This window comes from Mus caroli, unplaced genomic scaffold (genome assembly GCF_978045245.1).
Source record: "Mus caroli unplaced genomic scaffold, Mus_caroli_1 scaffold_2, whole genome shotgun sequence".
NCBI classification, from domain to species: Eukaryota; Metazoa; Chordata; class Mammalia; order Rodentia; family Muridae; genus Mus; species Mus caroli.
In genome coordinates this window covers 89,016,379-89,038,049 of record NW_028227257.1, presented here as the reverse complement: position 1 = coordinate 89,038,049, position 21,671 = coordinate 89,016,379, and the positions used below count along the sequence as shown (strand labels likewise).

The 21,671-nt window shown below is 36.7% G+C and overlaps 1 protein-coding gene across 4 annotated transcripts in view; it reads left to right on the top strand.

The window, feature by feature from the left end:
- Ckap5 (cytoskeleton associated protein 5) overlaps nucleotides 1-21,671 on the top strand; it is a 92,860-nt gene that overhangs the window by 12,011 nt on the left and 59,178 nt on the right. For all 4 annotated transcript variants that reach the window (XM_021156963.3, XM_085834647.1, XM_085834649.1 and 1 more), the window contains exons 2-9: nucleotides 6,449-6,542; nucleotides 9,146-9,339; nucleotides 10,938-11,144; nucleotides 15,819-15,990; nucleotides 17,054-17,186; nucleotides 18,133-18,233; nucleotides 19,775-19,888; nucleotides 21,531-21,635. In XM_021156963.3, the coding sequence (XP_021012622.1) occupies nucleotides 6,486-6,542; nucleotides 9,146-9,339; nucleotides 10,938-11,144; nucleotides 15,819-15,990; nucleotides 17,054-17,186; nucleotides 18,133-18,233; nucleotides 19,775-19,888; nucleotides 21,531-21,635 (1,083 nt within the window). In that variant the 5' untranslated portion in view covers nucleotides 6,449-6,485. The remainder of the gene's footprint in view (nucleotides 1-6,448; nucleotides 6,543-9,145; nucleotides 9,340-10,937; nucleotides 11,145-15,818; nucleotides 15,991-17,053; nucleotides 17,187-18,132; nucleotides 18,234-19,774; nucleotides 19,889-21,530; nucleotides 21,636-21,671) is intronic.

Genomic DNA, 21,671 nt, shown 5'->3' with positions numbered 1-21,671 from the left:
TAGTCCATGTGCCCTTCCTAGATGTGTTTTAAATAAGGATCTCTAAGCACATAAGTTCATTTTTTTGTTTTATGATTTTTTTTTTCTCAAATGAGCATCATTGCATGCCAGCAATCATTTAAAAGGTTTAAACTTTTAGAACATTTACTTATTTGGGGTTGTAGTCATGATGAGCATGTCCCAGCCTGTATGTAGATGCCAGAGGACAACTTAAAGGAGTTTTCTTTCTCTTTCTGCATCATGTGGATCCCAGGGATTGCGCTCAGGTCATCAGGCTTGACAGCAAGTGCTTTTACAAACGGAACCATCTTACTGGTCTGGTTTATTGTATTTTGTTTGTCTGTTTGTGATATTGGCGATAATGATATGTTACCCAGGCTGGCTCTCAAACCTTTAGAATTGAGTCATCCTCTTGTCTTAACCTTCCAGATAGCTGGAATAAAAGTTAGGGATTGTGCTCTGAGTGGGCAAAATCTTTCTTCAAGCTTCTCAGGCTCATACTATGATTCTGCAGTAGCGTTTTCTTAGCCAAAGCGCGAGTCCAGGAATGGTAATGGAATTCAGAGCTCTTGTATTGTGATAGTGAAGAGCTTTGTAGGTCAAGAACTTGGGGCTTTGCCATAGAAGAGTTGAACTGCCAATGATTCTTTTCAAGTAAAAGGCAAAACTAAACGCTTATTAGCTCTCTGGTTATTGTAGACTATCAGAATATAGAAATTTAAAATAAAAGCATACCACATTTTTTTAGCATTTGGATAGTTGGGGAAGAGTTGTAGATGTAAAGTAGGGGAAAATTTCTAAGCTTAGTTGTAACATTATTTATCAATAGTCTCTCTGTGCCCTACTTTTTAGGTGGTTGAAGAGTTAAGAATACTAGATTACTAGGGTTTGCATTTTATGATAGGATTTTATGCTCCAACATGTAGATATTTAAGCCCTTGGTATTTATTATTTACTAATCTTTCTTTCTAAAAAACCTGTTTTGGACATTTTATAAAAGTGGAATCATACCATATAGAGCCCTTTGACTTAGCATAATATTGTCAAGGTTCAACTGTGATAAAAAATTTATTCATATTTTATTTCTTTGTATTCCTATTATTTTACTGTATTAGTTTACCACATTTTGATACACATTTAGTTTTTTTATTCATTCTAGCTATGAATGTTTATTTGGTTTTAATTTGTGCTATTTATTGGAAAATATTTTATTTTTCTAAGGAGAGATTATTCAAGCCTCCTTAAACTTTGACCTTTTGTGAAACTGAGGTTTCGTTCTACATGTATTCCATATTATTGTGTTTCTTCACTACTTCCAAAATGAATTATAGACATCAGAATGTGGTCTTTCTTTATGATAATTGTTAATTAATATTTGCACAGGATGACAAAAATAGGGCTTTCCAGTAGTCACTTTAATACACAAGTAACAGAGCTAAGTGTGGTGACATACTTGTTAACCCAGTAAATGGGAAGCTGAGTCAGGAAAATTATGAATTTGGAGGCTCACCTGAGCTGCCTAGTGAAACTATCTAAAAAAGGGGAGGTAAGACTGGTTTCAGTTCTTTACTTGGTCAGTGTACCAATAAGATTAAAAGAAAATGATTATGAGATTATTAAGGGGTCTGTGTGTTGTGTGTAGTATACTTTATTTTCTGGATGTTTGGTTTGATTTATTCAATATATCACAAACATTTTTTAGAAACTAAATTTATTTTGAATGTTTGAGTTCTATAAAATTATGAATTTATGTCAAATAAAATTAAGAGTGAAATAGATGCTTTCTGTTTGCTGTCAGGTGATAACTAGCTTTTTGAGCACTTGGATCCCTTAATAGATTCTGAGTATCTACCTCCAAGGATTTTATCTAAACTAACTCATGCAATCCACCCAATAATGGTAGAATATTATTATTCCTACTTTTCTACATATGTTGCTAACTAACTTATCCCTAGCCTTTCTCCAAGTCTGTAGTGGCTTTGAAAAAAACATTGTTTAAACAATGTAGAGTCCAAGATAAAATAGCAAATCATAAAAATTTTCTCAGAAACTAAAACTAAAATTTCATGTATTACTACTTTTGGGATGAGTATATATATATTTTTTTTTATTTCCCTAGCTAGTGTTTATTGGCAGGTTGTGTGTGTGCTAGGCAGGCACTGTGCATGGTGAACTGTAGCTTTTTGTTGTTGTTGGAACTGTAGAGTTACTCTTTTTGTTTGTTAGGATATGGTATTATAGCCTCAACTTATTCCCCTGCTTCTCCCTTCTGAGTCCTGGAAGTATAAGCATATAATACTACCCAAGCTCTCTGCCTGTTTTTTTTTTTTTTTTTTTTTTTTTTTTTTTTTTTTTTAATCAGATCTCACTACTGATGGTTGTGAGCCACCATGTGGTTGCTGGGATTTGAACTCAGGACCTTCGGGAAAGCAGTCAGTGCTCTTAACCTCTGAGCCATCTTTCCAGCTCATCTCTGCCTGTTCTATTACATGCTAACTTAATCTAAAGTCTATCCTTGGTCTTCTCACTGTGCACTACTCTCCTTCAGTGCTGTTATCTATTCTTTTGTCAATATGTTTATTGACATATCATATGTCTCTTTGATGCTCCAGACTTGAGTTCCCAACTGCTGCCTACATCTTAACTCAGCTTGTCTAAAATCCCTCTGTCTTTTAACATGAACTTAGTAAAGGAATATTTGAGCACTTAGAATATGACTTTTCTCGTAGGCATCATCTTTAATTTAAATTCTTCATGACCTTCTGATTGCTTTTCTGTTTTTCAAATCATTCTGTGCACGGATTTACATACGTGTTATATGGTTTTTGATTACTTTTGTTTTTGAGTCAGGAGTTTATTCATCCTAGGCTGGCCTGCAACTGTGTGTGTACCTGATGATGACCTGATCTTTCTGCCTCTACCTTCTGAATCGCAGGTTTACCATCTGGGATTGTACAGTGCAGGGACAGACTCCAAGACTTTGTGTGTACTATGCAAGCTTTCTACCCACCAAGTCCCATCTCAGACCCTCTTGGAAAATACAAGTTTGGGGGGCTGGTGAGATGGCTCACCGTCTGCTCTTCTGAAGGTCCTGAGTTCAAATCCAAGCAACCGCATGGTTGCTTGCAACCATTCATAACGGATCTGACACCCTCTTCTGGAGTGTCTGAAGACAGCTACAGTGTACTTACAGATATTTAATAAATAAATTTTAAAAAGAAAAAGAAAAATACAAGTTTGACTGGGACTGGAGCTTAGTAAAGCACTGACATAGAGGCCCTGAGTTTAATCTTTAGTATTAATCAGTCATCAGTCTGGTAATCAGTAAATAAGTTGAAAAACAAACCACTGGCTGAGAAAAAGAAACATAAATTTGATAGCAAATGTAATTTTCTAACAATCCTTCAAAGTCTCCTGTTACTTTTGAGCTGACACCTAAATTGCTTAACATTTGCTAAGAAGGCCATTCAAAATCTGACCTTGATTACTTCAGCCTCATTATATCTTTCCTTGTTGAATTTATACTTAAACCTTGTTAAGTAAAATTACTACAGTAAAAGAAGTTATAATTGATGCTACACAAGTTTCTAAATGTTTAATGACATGTCTATTTCTGAGAGTTCAGTTTGTAGACAAGCACATGACTCTGAACTATACTATGAAGAACATAGGGCCCAATCACTCCAATACTGAGCTATACCCCTAACCTTTGAATCACAATTTAACTAACATATATAAATTTTATAAACAAAATGGTGAGTGAAATAGCAACTCATAGTAAAACTACACTCAATGTGATAACCTTTATTCAGATGACCATAGAATATGATTGAGCCAGGGCATAGTGGTATATGCCTTTAATGCCAGCACTTGGGAAAGAGGAATGAGGATCTCTGTGAGTTCAAGGCCTGCCTGTTCTATATCCAAGTTCCAGGCCAGTCAGAGATACATGATTTATGAGACCATGTCTCAAAAGAGAGGAAACTTCTGATGATGACATAGATGTAAGCTGGGCATGGTGGTTCATTCCTTTAAGTACTCTACATAGTGAGTTTCAGGACAGAGAGATCCTGTCTCAAACAAACAAAAGACAGATTCAAACATTGTTTAAGGAGTTTGTTTTGTGAGCAAAAGAAGAGGGTGGAAATGCCAATAGTATTGCAATTTGTTGGTTGCATGGTAGGTTCACATCAGATTTTTTGTGTGTTTGCTTACTTTTTTGAGGGTCTTGACATAGAGCTAAGGTTAACTCACTAGTTGGGCTCAAATCGGCATGTCTTGCCTCAGCTTCCCAAATGCCGGAATACAGAAGTATACCACTGTGCCTAGCTAACATAACAGGTTTGTTGTCGTCGTTGTTGTTAGATATTATTTTACCTATGTGAGCTTGTGCATCAGAAAGTGTCAGATCCCCTGGAACATAGTTGTAACTACCATGTGGGTGCTGGGAATAAAACTCTTCTTGGAGGAGCAACAAGTACATTTCAGTTGCTGAATCATCTCTCCAGCATACAGTTTGTCCGTTTTGTTAATTTTACTGTGATGCTTCATAACTCATACACACAATGCGTGTGTATTTTTGTTGTATGAGTTAGAAATTCTAGAACTTGAATCTTAATCGGTGACTCATGCCTGTAATGAACACACTTAGGAGACTAAAGCAGAAGAAATCATGAGTTCAAACTCTTGGGCAATTACACATAGCAAGTCCCTGTCTCAGAGAGAAAAAGACAGACAGGCAGACAGAAGAAAAGGAAAAAAAAAAAAAACCAGTAAGAACTGGTAAGCTGACACAGTGGGTAAAACTCTTGGCACCCACCACATGCCCAACAACCTGGAGTTTGAGTCTAAAGGTATCAGGAAAGAACTGGCTCTGCAAACATTAAAAAATTAAAAATTAAGTTAAAATTATTGAAAAAAATTAGTGGCATTCCCCTTTACGTCTTCTGTAGCAGCTATGAAAGAAGACACATATAAAGAAGTGTTTGTGCTCATTATTTTTGTACCTGGTTTATTATGAAACAGGCCTTTTTTTTTAATACAAGAAAGCAACAATAATTTTAAAAATCCAGACTATAAAGTAGCAGATGGCACTTGAGAGTATGCAACATAAGTAGTTTTATAAAGGCAGCTGGGTAGCCTTTTTCTTCTTGTTTCTTTCTTTCTTTTCTTTTTTTTTAATTTGTTTTTTGTTTTTGATTTTTCAAGACAGGTTTCTTTGTATAGCCCTGGCTGTCCTGGAACTCACTTTGTAGACCAGGCTGGCCTTCAACCCAGAAATCTGCCTGCCTCTGCCTCCCAAGTGCTGGGATCAAAGGCGTGCGCCACCACACCCAGCCTTCTTCTTGTTTCTTAAGGGAGAGGAGGAGTAAGAGGAATAAAAGAACAAGGAGTGAACTCAAGAAGATAATGAAGTTATTTACTTTCTCCTAGAGAATATTTTCAAGACTTTTATTGAGTAGTTTTTGAAAAACAGCCTAGTCTGGTAAGGCTTTCTGTTTCGTTCAGATAAACTGTCCTAAAGAATAGATGACATCTGTGCATAGTATGGAGCTCTAGCCTCATCTGTGAGAAAATCCAGTGTCCTGGTATAGGGCAGAGAAAGTCTTCTATTTGCTAATGTAGACTTCTTTTGTGGGTGAAGATTTCTTTTATAAAAAGATAGCTTTTTAGAGCTATTGATTATATCTGAAGCTTTGTTTTGTTTTGTTTTCTAGTAACCAAATAGAAATGTGCCAAAGCTGTTGATATGGCAGGGGGAGGTTGATACTTTAGTTTCCAATATTCTCTTAAGGGCCACATAGCTCATTTCCTTGTTTTGTTCTTTGTTATGTATCATATTTCTCTTTTTAAAAAAAATGTTCTTTTTGAGACAGTGTCTTATGTAACCCAGGCTGCCCTCAAAGTCACTAAATGTAGGTGAGACTGATGTTGAAGTATTGATCCTTCTGCCTCCACCTCCCATTTTTTCTGATTAAGTTATCCTATTACCTAGTTGTGGCACACACCTTTAATTTTAGCACATAGGAAGCAAAGACAGGCAAATCTGTGAATTTGAGGACAGCCAGAACCATAGTGAGACCCTGTCTCAAAACAAACAAACAAACAAAGGGGATGGAATTAAGTAGTAGGCATTTGATCAAAGAATGGACCTTTTTGGTTTTTTGGTGTCTTTGTTTGTTTTTGAGACCGAGTTTCTCTGTGTAGCCTGGCTGTCCTGGAACTCACTCTGTAGACCAGTCTGGCCTTGAACTCTGAAATCCACCTGCCTCTGCCTCCCAAGTGCTGGGATTAAAGGTGTGCACCACCACTGCCTGGCAAGAATGGACTTTTTAACTCTTATTTATACATGCATGATGAAATAACTAAAGAAAAGTCATTTTTGTCATAAGAGACAATTTGGTTACTAGAATTAATGAGTATCTATTACCTACTATTATCTGACTAGGAACTACTTTTAACTCCAAGAGAAAACTAGAAGCACAATGGGAGATGACAGTGAGTGGTTGAAATTACCAGTTGATCAGAAATGTGAACACAAGGTAAGAACTTAAATATTATTGTCATTAACTTGTTTAATCAGCAGTTATAATATTTATAATATACTTTACTTATACTATTTATACTTATGTTTAATGTATATTTGATATATTTAATATTATATACTTATATTATTTATACTTATTCTGTTTGCTTATACTTACACTATAGTATATCTTACTTAGAATGTGAAAAACATTGGCAGTTTACAAAAACACTGATGTCTTGTTAAGAACATTATTTTATGTCATTAGAAATAGGTGTCTTTTTGTTTTGTTTTGTTTTGTTTTGTTTTTCAAGACAAGGTTTCTCGGTATAGCTCTGGCTATCCTGGAGACCAGGCTGTCCTCGAACTCAGAAATCCTCCTGCTTCTGCCTCCCAAGTCCTGGGATTAAAGGCATGTGCTACTACTGCCTGGCTAGAAATAGGTGTTTTCTATCTAAGTGTGGCAGTGCACTCCTGTAATGCCAGTACTAGGGATGAGGAGGCAAGAGAATCAGGAATTCAAGGCCAGCTTTAGTTACATAGCAATTCTAGGCCAGCCTGGCCTAAGTGACCCTGTCTTAAAAAAAACCAAACCAAAACAAAACAAAAACAAAAACAAAAAAAACCCCCAGGAGATAATTTAGTAAGAAAAAACACTTGCTGCTCTAGCCTAATGACCTAAGTTCTAAACCCAAATCTATGCAAAAGGCTCAGTTAAGTGGCTTGGCTCACATTTGTAATCCCAGCATCCTCTGGTTAGCTGAGAGATGGAGACAGGTAAATCTCCCAGAACCTCTCAGGCCAGCTAGGTTGGAATTTGCAATGCGAAAATGAGGGAAACGCTGCTTCAAAAAAGGGCAGAAGGAGAAAAACAAAAAGTTGTCTTGTGACTTTCACACTTACATACACTCTGGCACATGATGTACGCCTTTAGTTACACAGATATCCCACAAACACAAAATAGGTGTCTTTAGCTTGACTAAAATTTTTTTCCCTCTAATCCTAGCACTCTAGAGGGAGAGTGGAAGCAGGGTTGATCTTTGAGTTTGAGGCCAGCTTTGTCTACAGAGTTAGTTTTAGGACAGCCAACTACACAAAGAAACTTTCTCAAAAATGAACAAACAAAACAAAACTACACACACACACACACAAATTCTGGAAACAATTTAAAGAAAGAAAAATGTATTTGTGAAGAAGAAAAGTGTATCTTTAAAATGACAAGTTGGGAAGCTTTTTTATTAGCAAATTCATTACTTTATGGAAAGTGCTTTTTGCTTTTGCAGTTATATTCTGGTTTGGCTCTTGATGTCCAGCCTTTTTTAGATTCTCAGATTTATATGATATGTATTCCAGTATCTGTCCTCTTAGACTAGCCATCTATTAATTATGGATAATTTTAAGCTATTAGTTAATTTCTGATTCATACCATTATCTAGTGGTTATCTTGGTTTCATTTTCCCTAACGATATCTGTGGGGTTTTTTTATTTTTTATTTTTTATTTATTTATTTATTTATTTTTTTTGGTTTTTCGAGACAGGGTTTCTCTTTATAGCTCTGGCTGTCCTGGAGCTCACTTTGTAGACCAGGCTGGCCTCAAACTCAGAAATCCGCCTGCCTCTGCCTCCCGAGTGCTGGGACTAAAGGCGTGCGCCACCACGCCTGGCTTGGGTTTTTTTATTTTTATTTAAATTTATTTATTTAATTTAGAGACACGGTCTGGCTATATAGCTAAGACAATCTTCCTGCCTCGGTTTCCTGAGTGCTGGAATTACAGGTATAATTTATCATGCATATCCATTTTTAAAGCAAATGTCTACCAGGTAGTTGAATTGAGAATTCCATTTCCTTTCTTACAAATGTCTACTTAAAATCCACATGTTAGCTATTTTCCCATTTTTGTTTGGGGTTTTGTTTTCTTTTGTTTTGAGACAGAATTTCTCTATATATAGAAGTCAGGACAAGTTTTAAAAGGTTCTGTTAACTGTGAGATGAATGCAGGAGTCAAACCAAGGTCATCAGGCTTACTTAGCAAGTTCCCTTACACTGAGCTGCCTCTGTGGCCCTGCTGTGAATTTTTCTTTGAAAGATTTATTTATTATTATATGTAAGTACACTGTAGCTGTCTTTCAGACACACCAGAAGAGGGTGTCAGGTCTCATTACAGATGGTTGTGAGCTAACATATGGTTGTTGGGGTTTGAACTCAGGACCTTCAGAAGAGTAGTCAGTGCTCTTAACCGCTGAGCCATCTCTCCAGTCCTCTGCTATGAATTTTTAAGTAGCTTTGGCAAAACATTCTTTTGTTTATTGAAGCGGTGCATGGGTGGCACCGGCCTTTGATCCCAGCACAAGGGAGGAATGTGGGACTCTGAGTTCGAGAACAGGTTGATCTACATAGTGAGTTCCAGGACAGAGATTGTCCCTGTTTCAAAACAACAAAATAAATTGTTCATTGACTACTTATTTTTTGAAAATTGTTGAAATTTCTTAAACTTTTTTCTTTTTTCATGTTATGGGGTATTTTGTTCTAATTTTCTGATATGGGATATTCTTTTATTTCTACAGATTATTACTGAATAATATCATTAACCTTGTTTCAAAATACTAATTTTGTTTTAGCTATGGAAAGCAAGATTAAGTGGGTATGAAGAGGCCTTGAAGATCTTCCAGAAAATAAAGGATGAAAAGAGTCCAGAATGGTCCAAATACTTAGGATTAATCAAAAAATTTGTCACTGATTCCAATGCAGTGGTTCAATTGAAAGGACTAGAAGCTGCACTTGTCTATGTTGAAAATGCTCATGTTGCAGGAAAGTGAGTAGTTTCTTTCCTAGAACTCTGTAAACATCTCTGTGTAATGGTGCACAGATAAGTTTATGTGTACTTATAGAGCCTCTGTTACAGTTTCAGAACATACTAATAGTCTTCCATTGTCTTTAGTTAGTCTGACTAGTACATGAAATCTCTAAAGTGGAATAATTATCTGTTTCCATGTGTCTGGGTACATGTGGAAGTCAGAACAACTCGTGGGAATTAGTTCTTTTTTTCCACTCTAAGTCCCATAGGTTGAACTTATGTCCTCTGGCTTGGCAACAAGCATCTTTACATGCTGAGGCTTCTAGCTGGCCCTTTTCCCTTTTGAGTATTTTAGATGGGAATTATTCAAAACTTAAAGGAATCTTAGTGTCCTAGTTAGAGTCTTCATTGCTACAAAGAGACACCATGACCAAGGCAACTCATATAAAGGCAAACATTTAATTGGGGGTGGCTTACAGTTTCAGAGGCTCAGTCCATTATCATCATGATGGGAAGCATGGCATCAGGCAGGCAGTCAGGCATGGTGCTGGAGAAGCTGAGAGTTCTACATCTTGCTCTGAAGACAGAAGTAGTCTGTCTCTGATTCCATACTGGTTGGAGACTGAGCATAGGATCTCAAAGCCCACCTTTATGGTGACACACTTCCTTCAACAGGCCACACCTTCTAATAGTGCCACTTACCATGGGCCAAGCATATTTAAACCACTATGCTTGTAGAAGTAGTTACTGTAAGGAACTGTAAGAGCCTCACTGAAAACAAGTGGGCATTATGAAAAACATCTCTTAAAACATATAATCACCATTTAACTTCCAAGGTCTCTTGGAGTAGTGAATTCTAACATGTTTTCTAGCCTATTTGACTCCAACTATACATGATAGAAGTTCCCGGCCACTCACTTTCCTATACTTTATTAACTTGATTTTTCTTAGTCTTTATGTCATTGATGAGGAAGAGCTTCCACACGCAAAAGGCTGAGACTGTTCGTTATACAAGAAAGATGTTTCACTTCAAAGACCATGCAAGTGAACATCTTCAGTTTGACAGTTTGGTTATAACCAATATTAATGAAAGGATTTTTTAAATTTCATTTTTCTTTGCATATCAGAAACTTTTGACATATTTTGATTAAAAAAAAGAATTTTGACAAATTCCTCTCATATTAGAAGCTTTTTTTTTTTTGCAAATACGACCTGTAGCTCTAACCCATTTGGTTCCTCTAGCTCCCATAATTAGAAGTTTTATTTAATTTACAAGGCAAAGTTCTTACTACAAGGTTCTGCTAAGAAGTTGAGTCTTTCCTTATTAAAAATATGCGCCTCCCCATTGTATGAATAAATTTTCTTACCCTAAAAATGTCTAAAATAACTTATTTCAAAAAGTATCTATTCTACAATCCTTTATAAAGTGTATGTTTGCATTCCCACATGTAAGACAGGTACACATGCACACACCCTATAGAAGGTCTGCAAAGAATGTTCAAGGACAATTCCCTATTTGAATTTTCTACACTTATAAACTGAAACTATAGTGAAGTGTGTCTAGGGTTTATATCTTTTTACTTATATATCCATTTGTGTGTGTGTGGTGTTTACAGAACAACGGGAGAAGTTGTATCAGGTGTTGTAAGTAAAGTCTTCAACCAACCTAAAGCCAAAGCCAAGGAACTGGGCATAGAGATTTGCCTCATGTATGTTGAGATTGAAAAAGGAGAGTCTGTACAAGAAGAGCTTCTGAAGGGCCTGGATAACAAGAACCCCAAGATCATAGTGGCCTGTATAGAAACACTGAGGAAAGCCTTAAGGTGAGACTTTTTGTAGTTCTCTTAAGTATGCTGACTGGATTTGGGTTCTATGTTTAAACAGAAATGGGGACTGTTAAACTTATAATGTCATCCTTCAAGCTTGTTGTTTGGTTATTTTCTCTAAATTCCTTTCTACTGAAGGTGAGCAGGGAACATTTCTGTTCTATATGAGAATAGCTCTTTTTTTGTAAAATTATATGTGTGTGTAATATATATATAGTGTGTGTGTGTGTGTGTGTGTGTGTGTGTGTGTGTGTGCATGCTGTTTTCTCTTCCTAGCTAAAGACACAGTATCTTGGCTAAAGCAAACTTTTGTTTAGGGTCTTGTTGGTAAACATCAAAAACAACTTGCTGTATACTTGGTTTGGTATAAAAAATATGATAACTTGTATATGTTATATCTTTAGTCCTAGAATTCTTAACTGAGCACTGCAGTTCTTTATATGTGCACTGTCCTTGAGGGATGAGTTGCTAAGGTTTGGTGGAGAGCTCTGACTTTGTTAAATCAGTAGTTCTGATTAAGTAGACTCTAGATCCTCCTTCCAGTTGGAGGGCAAGCATTCTACCGCTTAGCTACATCCCAAATCTAGGCAATTCTCAAATCCCATCTCCTTTCTATAGTTATCCATTGTTAGCTACCTTAGAAAGTAGGCACTAATGAGGGCTTGTGAGATGCTCCGTGGTTAAGAATACTGGCTGCTCTCCTGAGTTCAATTCTCAGCAACATGACCGTCTCCTAAAAAGGGACCTGACGCCCTCTTGTAGCATATATATATATATATATATATATATATATATATATATATATATATATATATATATATATATGTGTGTGTGTGTGAGGTTCAGATAGAACTTTCCTACATATGAAAAATACAGAAAGGTGAAAAGAAAGAAGCACTAATGAAATCTTAGATGGGGACCATTCCTTTGATTTATGACTCACATCTTGGAAACAGTGTCTTAACATGTTTTATATGAAAGTATCATCATTCTTTTTGTTGTTGTTTTGTTTGTTTGTTTGTTTGTTTTGAGACAGGGTTTCTCTGTATAGCCCTGGCTGTCCTGGAACTCACTTTGTAGACCAGGATGGCCTCGAACTCAGAAATCCGCCTGCCTCTGCCTCCCGAGTGCTGGGATTAAAAGGCGTGCACCACCACACCCGGCAGTATCATCATTCTTGAATTTTGTTGAGCTATCCTTAATTTTTGTTTTTCTTTTTTTTATTAGATATTTTTTTCATTTACATTTCAAATGCTATCCCGAAAGTCCTCTATACCCTCCTCCCGATTTTTGTTCTCCTTTGTCTGATTTCTAATACTCTTTTATAAAGTTTGACTTTTATCTAGATTTTTGTGTGATAAAAGTTTCCTTGTTTAATTGTTTTATTACTGCATGTGTATCTGATGCATAAGTGGGAGTATGGTACAAGAGTGCCAGAGCACACCTGTATAGAGAGAGCTCAGTCCTCAGGTCAGGCAAGTGCTTCAATCCCACTGAGCCAGCTTGCTGTCCCAATCAAAGTTTCTTTATTTCTAATCTTTTATGATATAATAAGTACATGGAGTTTTTTACTTTAGCTTTGCTTTGTTTTTGAGACAGGGTCTCTCCCTGTAGCCCAAGCTTGTCTCAGATTCATGGCATTCCTTACCTCTGTCTCTAGATAGGACAGGCATGCACCATCATACTTGGCAGCATGTGTCTTTATAGTAAAAATTGTCTCATTTTTGCCACTTAGAAATTTATCAGATTAGATCACAAGCACTAATCTAGATATTGCTAGCCTATCCTCCACAGTATGCTCAATAAAATATTTTAGATAGATAGATAGATAGATAGACAAGGAAATTTAATAAATTTACAGACTCTGCTTGTATCAGTAGAGATATTCTGTTGCAGTATTTGATGTGTTTTGCCTGTGTGTATTTGTACTATGTGCATGCCTAGTGCCGACAAAGGCCAGTAGAGGGGTCAGATACTCCTGAACTGGAGTTACTGGTGGCTGTGAGCCACTATGTGGTTACTGAGAATTTAACATAGGAACCCAGTCTTCTTCAAGAGAGCAAAGGGCTCTTAATTGCTGAGCCATATCTTAATAAAATAAAATATGTATCATACTGAAATTTTTCTGCCTTTAAATTAAGAATTTCTACTTCAGACTTATATACTGTAGAAATCTTACTTTTAAACTGATTAGGAAAATAAGGATAGGAAAAGAATAAGTTACATTTATCTTTTTTATACAGTCGTTATCTGTGGTGTTTATATAGTCATTATTTATTTTCAGTGCCTAGGAAAAGCCCAGGCCTCTAATGTGTTAGGAAAGCATTCACCATGGACTGTCTCCACCTCCAGCCTTGTCCTGATTCATAATGATCTGTAGTTTACCTTGCTGGTCTTTCTTTCCTAAAGCATTTCATAATGTAAAGTAGCTCTTTAGAACTTAGAGGCTAAACTGTGCAAATTTAGGTGCCATAGCCTCCTAAAGTTACTATTGGTGACAGCTTTAAGAGGCAAAAAACATTCTGTCATTCCAAAACAGAATTCTAGAGACTATCTTGCTTTTAAATTTCTCCTTCATTTGTTCGTTAATTCATCCATTTTTAGTGTTTTGATCAAGGGCTCAGGTAACTTCTGCCTTGTGTAGCTGAGGGTGGCCATGACCTGCTGCTCCTCCTCCTCTCAAGTGCTAAAATTACAAGTGTGTGCTAAGTAAGATGCCTAACCTTTCTATCATGTTTACTATCAAACTTGGAATTGGTTTTGTTTAATGTATCTTTTTTCCATGTGGTCTTGCTTCATCTCCTTTATAGCTCTTGTTGAACCATTTTGTTATATTTGTGCAAGTGAAATAACTTTACACACATGAGTTAGTAGTATATTTTAACTGGTTGTAGTAAGTACTGTCACCTGAAATCCTAGCACTTGGGATACTGAGACAGCAGAATCACCAAAGTCCCCTCCCTAGGCTTCAGAATGAGACCATTTCTTAAGAACTAAAAGAACTAAAGGCCCCAAATATATTTATGTCCTACAAATTCTGAAATTCAGTACTTTATAACTGAATCCTTACTGTCCTAGAATTTGCTGTTCAGAATTGTTAATAAGATCAGAAAGTTAATACTAAAACTAGCATGTTGGTTCATGTCTGTGATCATATCACTTGCGAAGCTGAGATTGGAAGATCATGAAATTGAGGCTAGCCTGCACTATATAGCAACACTGTATCTCAACACTAATATTGGTCAATTAGGAACTATATAAACGGACACTTTATATAGTTAAATATCCTATTTTACAAAATAATAAGTCAGAATGCAGAGGTTTTCTCTTTGGAAAAAAACTCTAAATCAAAAAGAGCTAAATTGGTAAGGGCTTGTCTGAGTTACTTTCCTGCCATTGTGAAGAGACACCATGACCAAGGCAACTTATAAAGGAAGCATTGGGCTGGAGAGATGGCTCAGCTGTTAAAAACACTGACTGCTCTTCCGAAGGTCCTGAGTTCAAATCTCAGCAACCACATGGTGTCTCACAACCATCCATAATGAGATCTGATGCCCTCTTCTGGTGTGTTTGAAGACAGCTACAGTGTACTTATGTATAATAATAAATAAATCTTTGGGCCAGAACAAGCAGGGTTGACCAGAGCGAGCAGGCCAACTGAAGCGAGCAGAGGTCCTAAATTCAATTCCCAGCAACCACATGAAGGCTTACAATCATCTGTACAGCTACAGTGTATTCATATACATAAAATAAGTAAATCTTTAAAAAAGAAAAAAGGAAATTAAAAAAAAAAGCATTAAATGGGACTTGCTTATAATTTTAAATGGTGAACCCATGATCATCATGGTGAGGAGCAAGGCAGTAGGTAGGCATGGAGAGAGACTTGGGGAAAGAGACCTTGTGTCAGCTTTTTAAATCTCAAAGCCTACCCTCAGTGACACACCTTCTGTATAGCCATTCTTATTCAAACCACCACAGAGATATGATAGTTGAAAAATCAAGAATGAAGTATGTATTGCCATAATTCAATCTGTCTGAGTAATTTTTGTTTGATTATTAGAAAGTTCCATTTTTAAATGTTAACATTATTTTGGGCTCTAGACAAATACTTAGCTTTCTAGAATGACAGAGAATTTCTTTTTTTTTAAAGATTTGTTTATTTATTATATGTGAGTATACTATAGCTGTTTTCAGATACACCAGAAGAGGGCATCAAATCTCACTACAGATGGTTGTGAGCCACCATGTGGTTGCTGGGATTTGAACTCAGGACCTTTGGAAGAGCAGTCAGTGCTCTTAACCTCTGAGCCATCTCTCCAGCCTGACAGCTAATTATTAAATATATAAACATATATATGTATGTACATACATGTGGATATGAGTGGGTAGATATACAGGTAGATGGTTTTGAACTCTATTTGTTACCTTAAGAAATATTTAGCGTGTTCATATATGATTTGTTTGTTTGTTTGTTTTGAGACGGTATCTCTTTACATAGCCCTGGCTGTCCTGGAATGGACTATGCATACCAGCCTGGCCTTGAACTCAGAGTGATTCTCCTTTCTCTACCTTTTAAGTGCTGGGAGTAAAGGTGTGCACCACCATACCATGTGCAGTACACGATTTGGCGCTATATATATTGACAGTTTCCCCCAAATCTTTTACGTACAGTGAATTTGGTTCCAAAATCATCTCACTTAAGCCAATTATTAAAGTGTTGCCAAAACTATTTGAATCTCGAGACAAGGCTGTTCGGGATGAAGCCAAATTATTTGCTATAGAGATTTATCGATGGAATCGAGATGCTGTGAAACACACACTACAGAATATAAATTCTGTCCAGGTAAGACACAGACTTCCTTGCTCGTTTTTATATAAGTGTATTTCCTACTTGTAATTGTTAATATCTATCCTTATATATAATTATTTTTTATTTTGAGGATTTAAATGGGTTGAATTTCTGAGCATAGACTTTTTGCTATTACTGTCTGTCACTCTTTTTCTGCCCCCATCTCCACCCCCAGGTAGGGAGCAAGGTCTGTGTCTTGTACATGTTAGACAAAACTAGGTTTTTTTTCTTCAGGTGTCTATAGAACATCTCTTTTTTGTATCCCCAGCCCTGGTAGTATTAAATCTATCAATAAAACGTCCCTTTATAATTCTGTTGAGTAGGAGGACTTGCTTGGATGAAGCAGTTCTATCACATAGTTATTTTTGGAGCTTTTTTGATAATATAGCATATTTGAATTCATAAACTAGTGATACTGTCTTAAAATAATGAACTTGGGAAACTGGAGAGATGTCTCACAGGTTAAGGGCATTTGCAGCTCTTGCAGAGCCAACCTTCACATAGCCTCTGCATACATGAAGTATACTTCATACATGAAGGCAAACACTCATACACATAAAAGAAAATAAATCTTCCTAAAAGAAAGAATTTTGTTCTTAGACATAAACCTTAAGTGTGGTAAAGTAATAAGTTGATTTGACTTATGCGACAAAATACAATTTAAATTTGTCTTTAGTTGATTTCCCTATTAGTACCATCTAAACAGAAAGTGAGTCCCAACTAATCAGTACCCCCCAGAGCTCATGTCTCTAGCTGCATATGTAGCAGAAGATGGCCTAGTCGGCCATCAGTGGAAAGAGAGGCCCATTGGTCGTGCAAACTTTATATGCCTCAGTACAGGGGAACACCAGGGCCAAGAAGTGGGATTAAGTGGGTAGGGGAGCAAGGGGGGGTATAGGGGACTTTCGGGATAGCATTTGAAATGTAAATGAAGAAAATGTCTAATAAAAAATACGTGGAAAAAAGAAAAGAAAGTCCCAAAATACCAATAAGTACAAGTTTTATGTTTTCTAATAGTGGGGTATATATTTTAAAAATATTTTATTAATACTTGCAGTTGAAAGAATTAGAAGAAGAGTGGGTCAAGCTGCCAACAGGTGCTCCTAAGCCCAGTCGGTTTCTGCGTTCCCAACAAGAACTAGAAGCTAAATTGGAACAGCAACAGTCTGCTGGTGGAGATGCAGAAGGGGGTAAGCCAGTGTTTAAACAATAGTTTCAATTAAAAAAATTAGTGAATTTCAGTGGGTATATTTTTGAACTTCTTTTAATAAAACCTGAGTCATGTGTGCTACTAAATGACTCTGATCTCTTTTCTATTAAAATCTTACCCTGGGAGGTGGAGAAGTGGTTCGACCAGTGGTTAAGAGCCTTTACTGCTCTTTTTTCTAGAGGACCCAAGTTTGGTTCCCAGCACCCCCATGGTGACTCAGAACCATCTGTAATCCCAGTTTCAGGGAATCCAACCCTCTCTTGTCCTCCTCAGGTACCACTTGCACATAGTACATAGACATACATTCAGACAAAACACCCATACACATAAAGTGAACTTTTAAAAACTATAAGGGGTATGGAAAGATATATAACTGATAAGTAACACTATCATTTTGGGGGTGTTTGTGTAAGATGGGTAGGTACGCGTAGGTCACAATACATGTATAGAGGTAGAGGACAGCCTTCAGGTGTTGGTCCTCACCTTTCCATTTTTTAAAACTTTTTATTATTTTTTAAAATTAACTTTTTTTAGTTTAAGTTTAGTGTGTGTCAGTCTCAGAAAGTGTATGCCACATGTGTGCTGGTACCAGAAATACACATCAGAGCCCATGAAACTGGACTTAAAAGTCAATTATGATCTACCCATTGTGGATTTGGGAAATTGACCTTGGGTCCTCTGAAAGAGCTGCTAAGTCACCTGACCAGCACTCTACCTGGTTTTTAGTTAGGGCCCAGGCTTTTCAACCAGGATTGCTTGCTCACAAGCTTTTTCTGCGTCAGCCTCCCATCTCCTGTAGGTGCTGAGATTGCAGATGCTTGCAGTACTGAGTCTGGCTTTTTCCTGGGTTTTGAGGACCTAAAATCGGGTTTTTTAAAAAAAAAAGATTTTAAGATGTGTGTGTGTGGTTTTTTTTTCCTTCAAAGGTGGTGATGATGGTGATGAGGTACCACAGGTAGATGCTTATGAGCTTCTGGATGCAGTAGAGATCCTTTCCAAACTTCCCAAAGACTTTTATGACAAAATTGTAAGTAATGGTTACGCTTCTCCATTTTAAATAATAACTGAGGTTAAAGTCAGAGAATGTGCTGCTGAACCCTTGCTTGGCGTCCCTCCCACCCCCACAGAGCTTCCTAGTAAAGTGGTTGCTTCTTTCTCTTTCTTCCTTTACTATATTTAGTCATATTCCAGCATTGAAAAAATAGAGCAAAACATAACGTCTTACCAAAAATCAGAACATTTTAACTTTTTCCTCATTTATTCTATTGTTTTATCTTTTAAATATCTCTTATATTCATCTCTTTTCGGAATGGCAGGATGACTCAGCACATAAGGTACTTGATTTCAAGTTTGGTAACCTGAGTGGAGAGAGAGAGGTTCACCTCTGCTAAGATTTGTTGACTTTTCTGTCTGTCTGTTCCGGATAACTGTCTTGGTGTCCTGGACACTGTAGGATGTTCAGAAGTGTATGTGGCTTTTACCCACTAGACATCATTAGAGTCAGCAGTACATGACAGGCATGTTTCCAAACATTGCTATTTACCGATAGAGAAAAAAGTATCCTCATTTGAGAAATACAGCCATACCCTAATCACTACCATGTGTTCTTGCCTAGAGATATCATCCTTGAAAAGGAAAAAATTTCCTATGTTGAAACTTAATCTAAATTTTCTGGTGGCTTCCATGAGTCTGGAGACAGTGTCTGAAATCATCCTGTAGCCATGCTCTCTCACTTTGAAACTTCAACTTACCTTCCGTCTACATCTCTAACAGCTGGCACTTTCTGTTTCAGACATGCTGTATTTCTCTAGGTAGCAAATAGGCCACTGGTTTATTATTTTTAACTCTGAGCTTTAAACCTGTGTTATTCTTTCTTTCTTTAATATTATTCTCTCAATATTTATCTAATAATACATTTTCAACTTTTAGATCTCAACTTTAGCATAATTTGTTTGTTTGTTTGTTTAGATTGGTTTTATGTATGTGTGTGCACTCTCTCTCTCTCTTTGGCATTGGCTCTCTTTACAGATATATGAATATACATGAATAAAAATTCTATGAACAAGCTGGGCAGTAGTGGTACACATACATCCCTTCTCCTAGCACTTAGAAGGCAGAGGCAGGCATATTTCTGAGTTCAAGGCAGCCTGATCTACAAAGAGAGTTCCAGGATGGCCAGAGCTGCACAGAGAAACCCTGTCTCAAAAACAACAAAATAAAAACATTTTATGAACAAAATAGCCCTCATTAACTATGGTTTTGCCATTTGTTTTTTTTAAATCTCACTTTAGAAAATTTTTCTGGCCAGGCAGTGGTGGCGTACAACTTTAATCCCAGCACTTGGTAGGCAGAGGCAGGCAGATTTCTGAGTTCGAGGCCAGCCTGGTCTACAGAGTGAGTTCCAGGGCAGCTAGGGCTACACAGAGAATCCCTGTCTCGAAAAACCAAAGCAAAAAAAATTTTCTGAAACAAACAACAGTAAAACTCCCTGGTTTTTAAATTGATTGAGTATATGAAATGGAATTTATTCTACTTTATGTTCTCCAGTGACTTATATTCTGTTTGCAGGAGGCAAAGAAATGGCAAGAGAGAAAAGAAGCTCTGGAGGCTGTAGAAGTACTAGTGAAAAACCCCAAGCTGGAAGCAGGCGATTACGCAGATTTAGTGAAAGCATTAAAAAAGGTAATGAGCGGAGCTTCAGCATTGGTGTCCTCACGGGACACTGACATTCTCTCCATCTGTAATTCAGTAATTAAAAAAAAAAAACAACCCACAAATATATTGACATTTAAGGAGCACTGTAATAATATTTCAATAGGAGATTTCTGTAATTTTCAAAATTTAGAGTTTAAAAAACTTACTGTCCTATGTTAGAGATTGATTTTATCTTAACATTTTCAATTTAATAAGTCATTGATAGCTTACGGTCTTGATGATCTACAGCCAAGTGTTTTAGTTCTATTTGTTCGTTGTTGTGGGTTTGGTTTTGGTTTTTTTCTTGTTTGTTTTTTTTTTTTTTTTTCTTTTCTTTTTGAGACATGTTTTGGGATAAAAGGCATCCACCACCACTGCCTGGCCTGTGGTTCTATCTCTTACAAAGAAAATGGAGTTGCCATATGATACTGGTTTAGAGGTGGAGTGATAGTCAGTAATGCTATCAGGCTATGAAGTTTGTATAGACATAGATTGGAAGCCCTACTTTTGCTAGCTGGTGACCTGAAGCAAATTAATCTCTTTCATTTTTAAAAATTTTCCTAAGTTGAAGTAATAATACCTACTTTATGCAATTTGGGTGAAATTACATTTAAAAAGCATTACAAAGCATCTCCAAAATTGTGGCATCTAATTTGTTTTTAAGAAATATTAACATATTTTAATGTTTTATTCCTTAGGGAAGATAATTGCTGACTCTTAATATGATATGAATATTAGGGGTTGTTTAGTTCAGAGACTAAAGAGTTCAGCATTCTGTTTATGGAGCTAAGGACTATGTAAAATCAGAGCAATTGCTTCTACTGGAAAAGAGAATAAAAAAAAAAAACAACAAAGATTTGTGGGTACTTTACTAAAACAACATTTTAACACTAACTGAGACAGGCATTTTACTATAGCAAACTGTTACCAGAGATAAACCCAGTCATTACTGTGTGGCTGAATTGATGAATTTAGATAAGTGTTGGGCTTTGGGGTTCAAGAAAGGCTGTAGAGTTTTTGCTAAAGGGGACTCTTCTATGGGGGAATGAAAGAAAAACTCAGTCACCTGTGTAACTAAATGACTTATACAGGAATGGTTACAGTGAGGTTTGCAATAACCACACCAGTTTGTATTAATGCTTGTGTGGGTGTAAATTTACAGCAGAGCTGTTGCCCTGTGTCCTGTGGAAATATGTTTGTTTGGTTTTTCTGTTCCAAAGTAATGACAATAGACCTCCAGCTTCTCTGTACACTGTGCAGTACAGGCAGCCATGTGTCCTTAGGGAGGGTCAGGGATTTGGTATGTTGGTTTTTGCTTTTGTGTTTCTTGATGCTAGGTTTTATTCCAGAGCCTCAGTATGTGCCACTGAGCTGCATCCCCACTCAGTGTGCCTGTCTCACTCTTTTTTGTTTCTTTCTTTTCCTTCTCTCCGTTCAACAGCAGCAGCAAGAGTACCACATAGTGGAGGCTTATAAATTCATAATTATTAAGATTTTCTTCTTTTGTAAGAAATAAAACTGGTTACCTATTGGCATAATATTTTTGAAGAGTTATTTTGAAGATATATTTTCATTTCTAGTACCCCTTTCTACCAGGTTATGACTTTTGTTTTGTTTTTCACCTTTACAGGTTGTTGGAAAGGACACCAATGTCATGTTGGTAGCTTTGGCAGCAAAATGTCTTACTGGCTTAGCTGTTGGGCTCAGAAAGAAATTTGGACAATATGCAGGACATGTAAGTAATACTCTATTTAGATGTAAATCTGAAAAA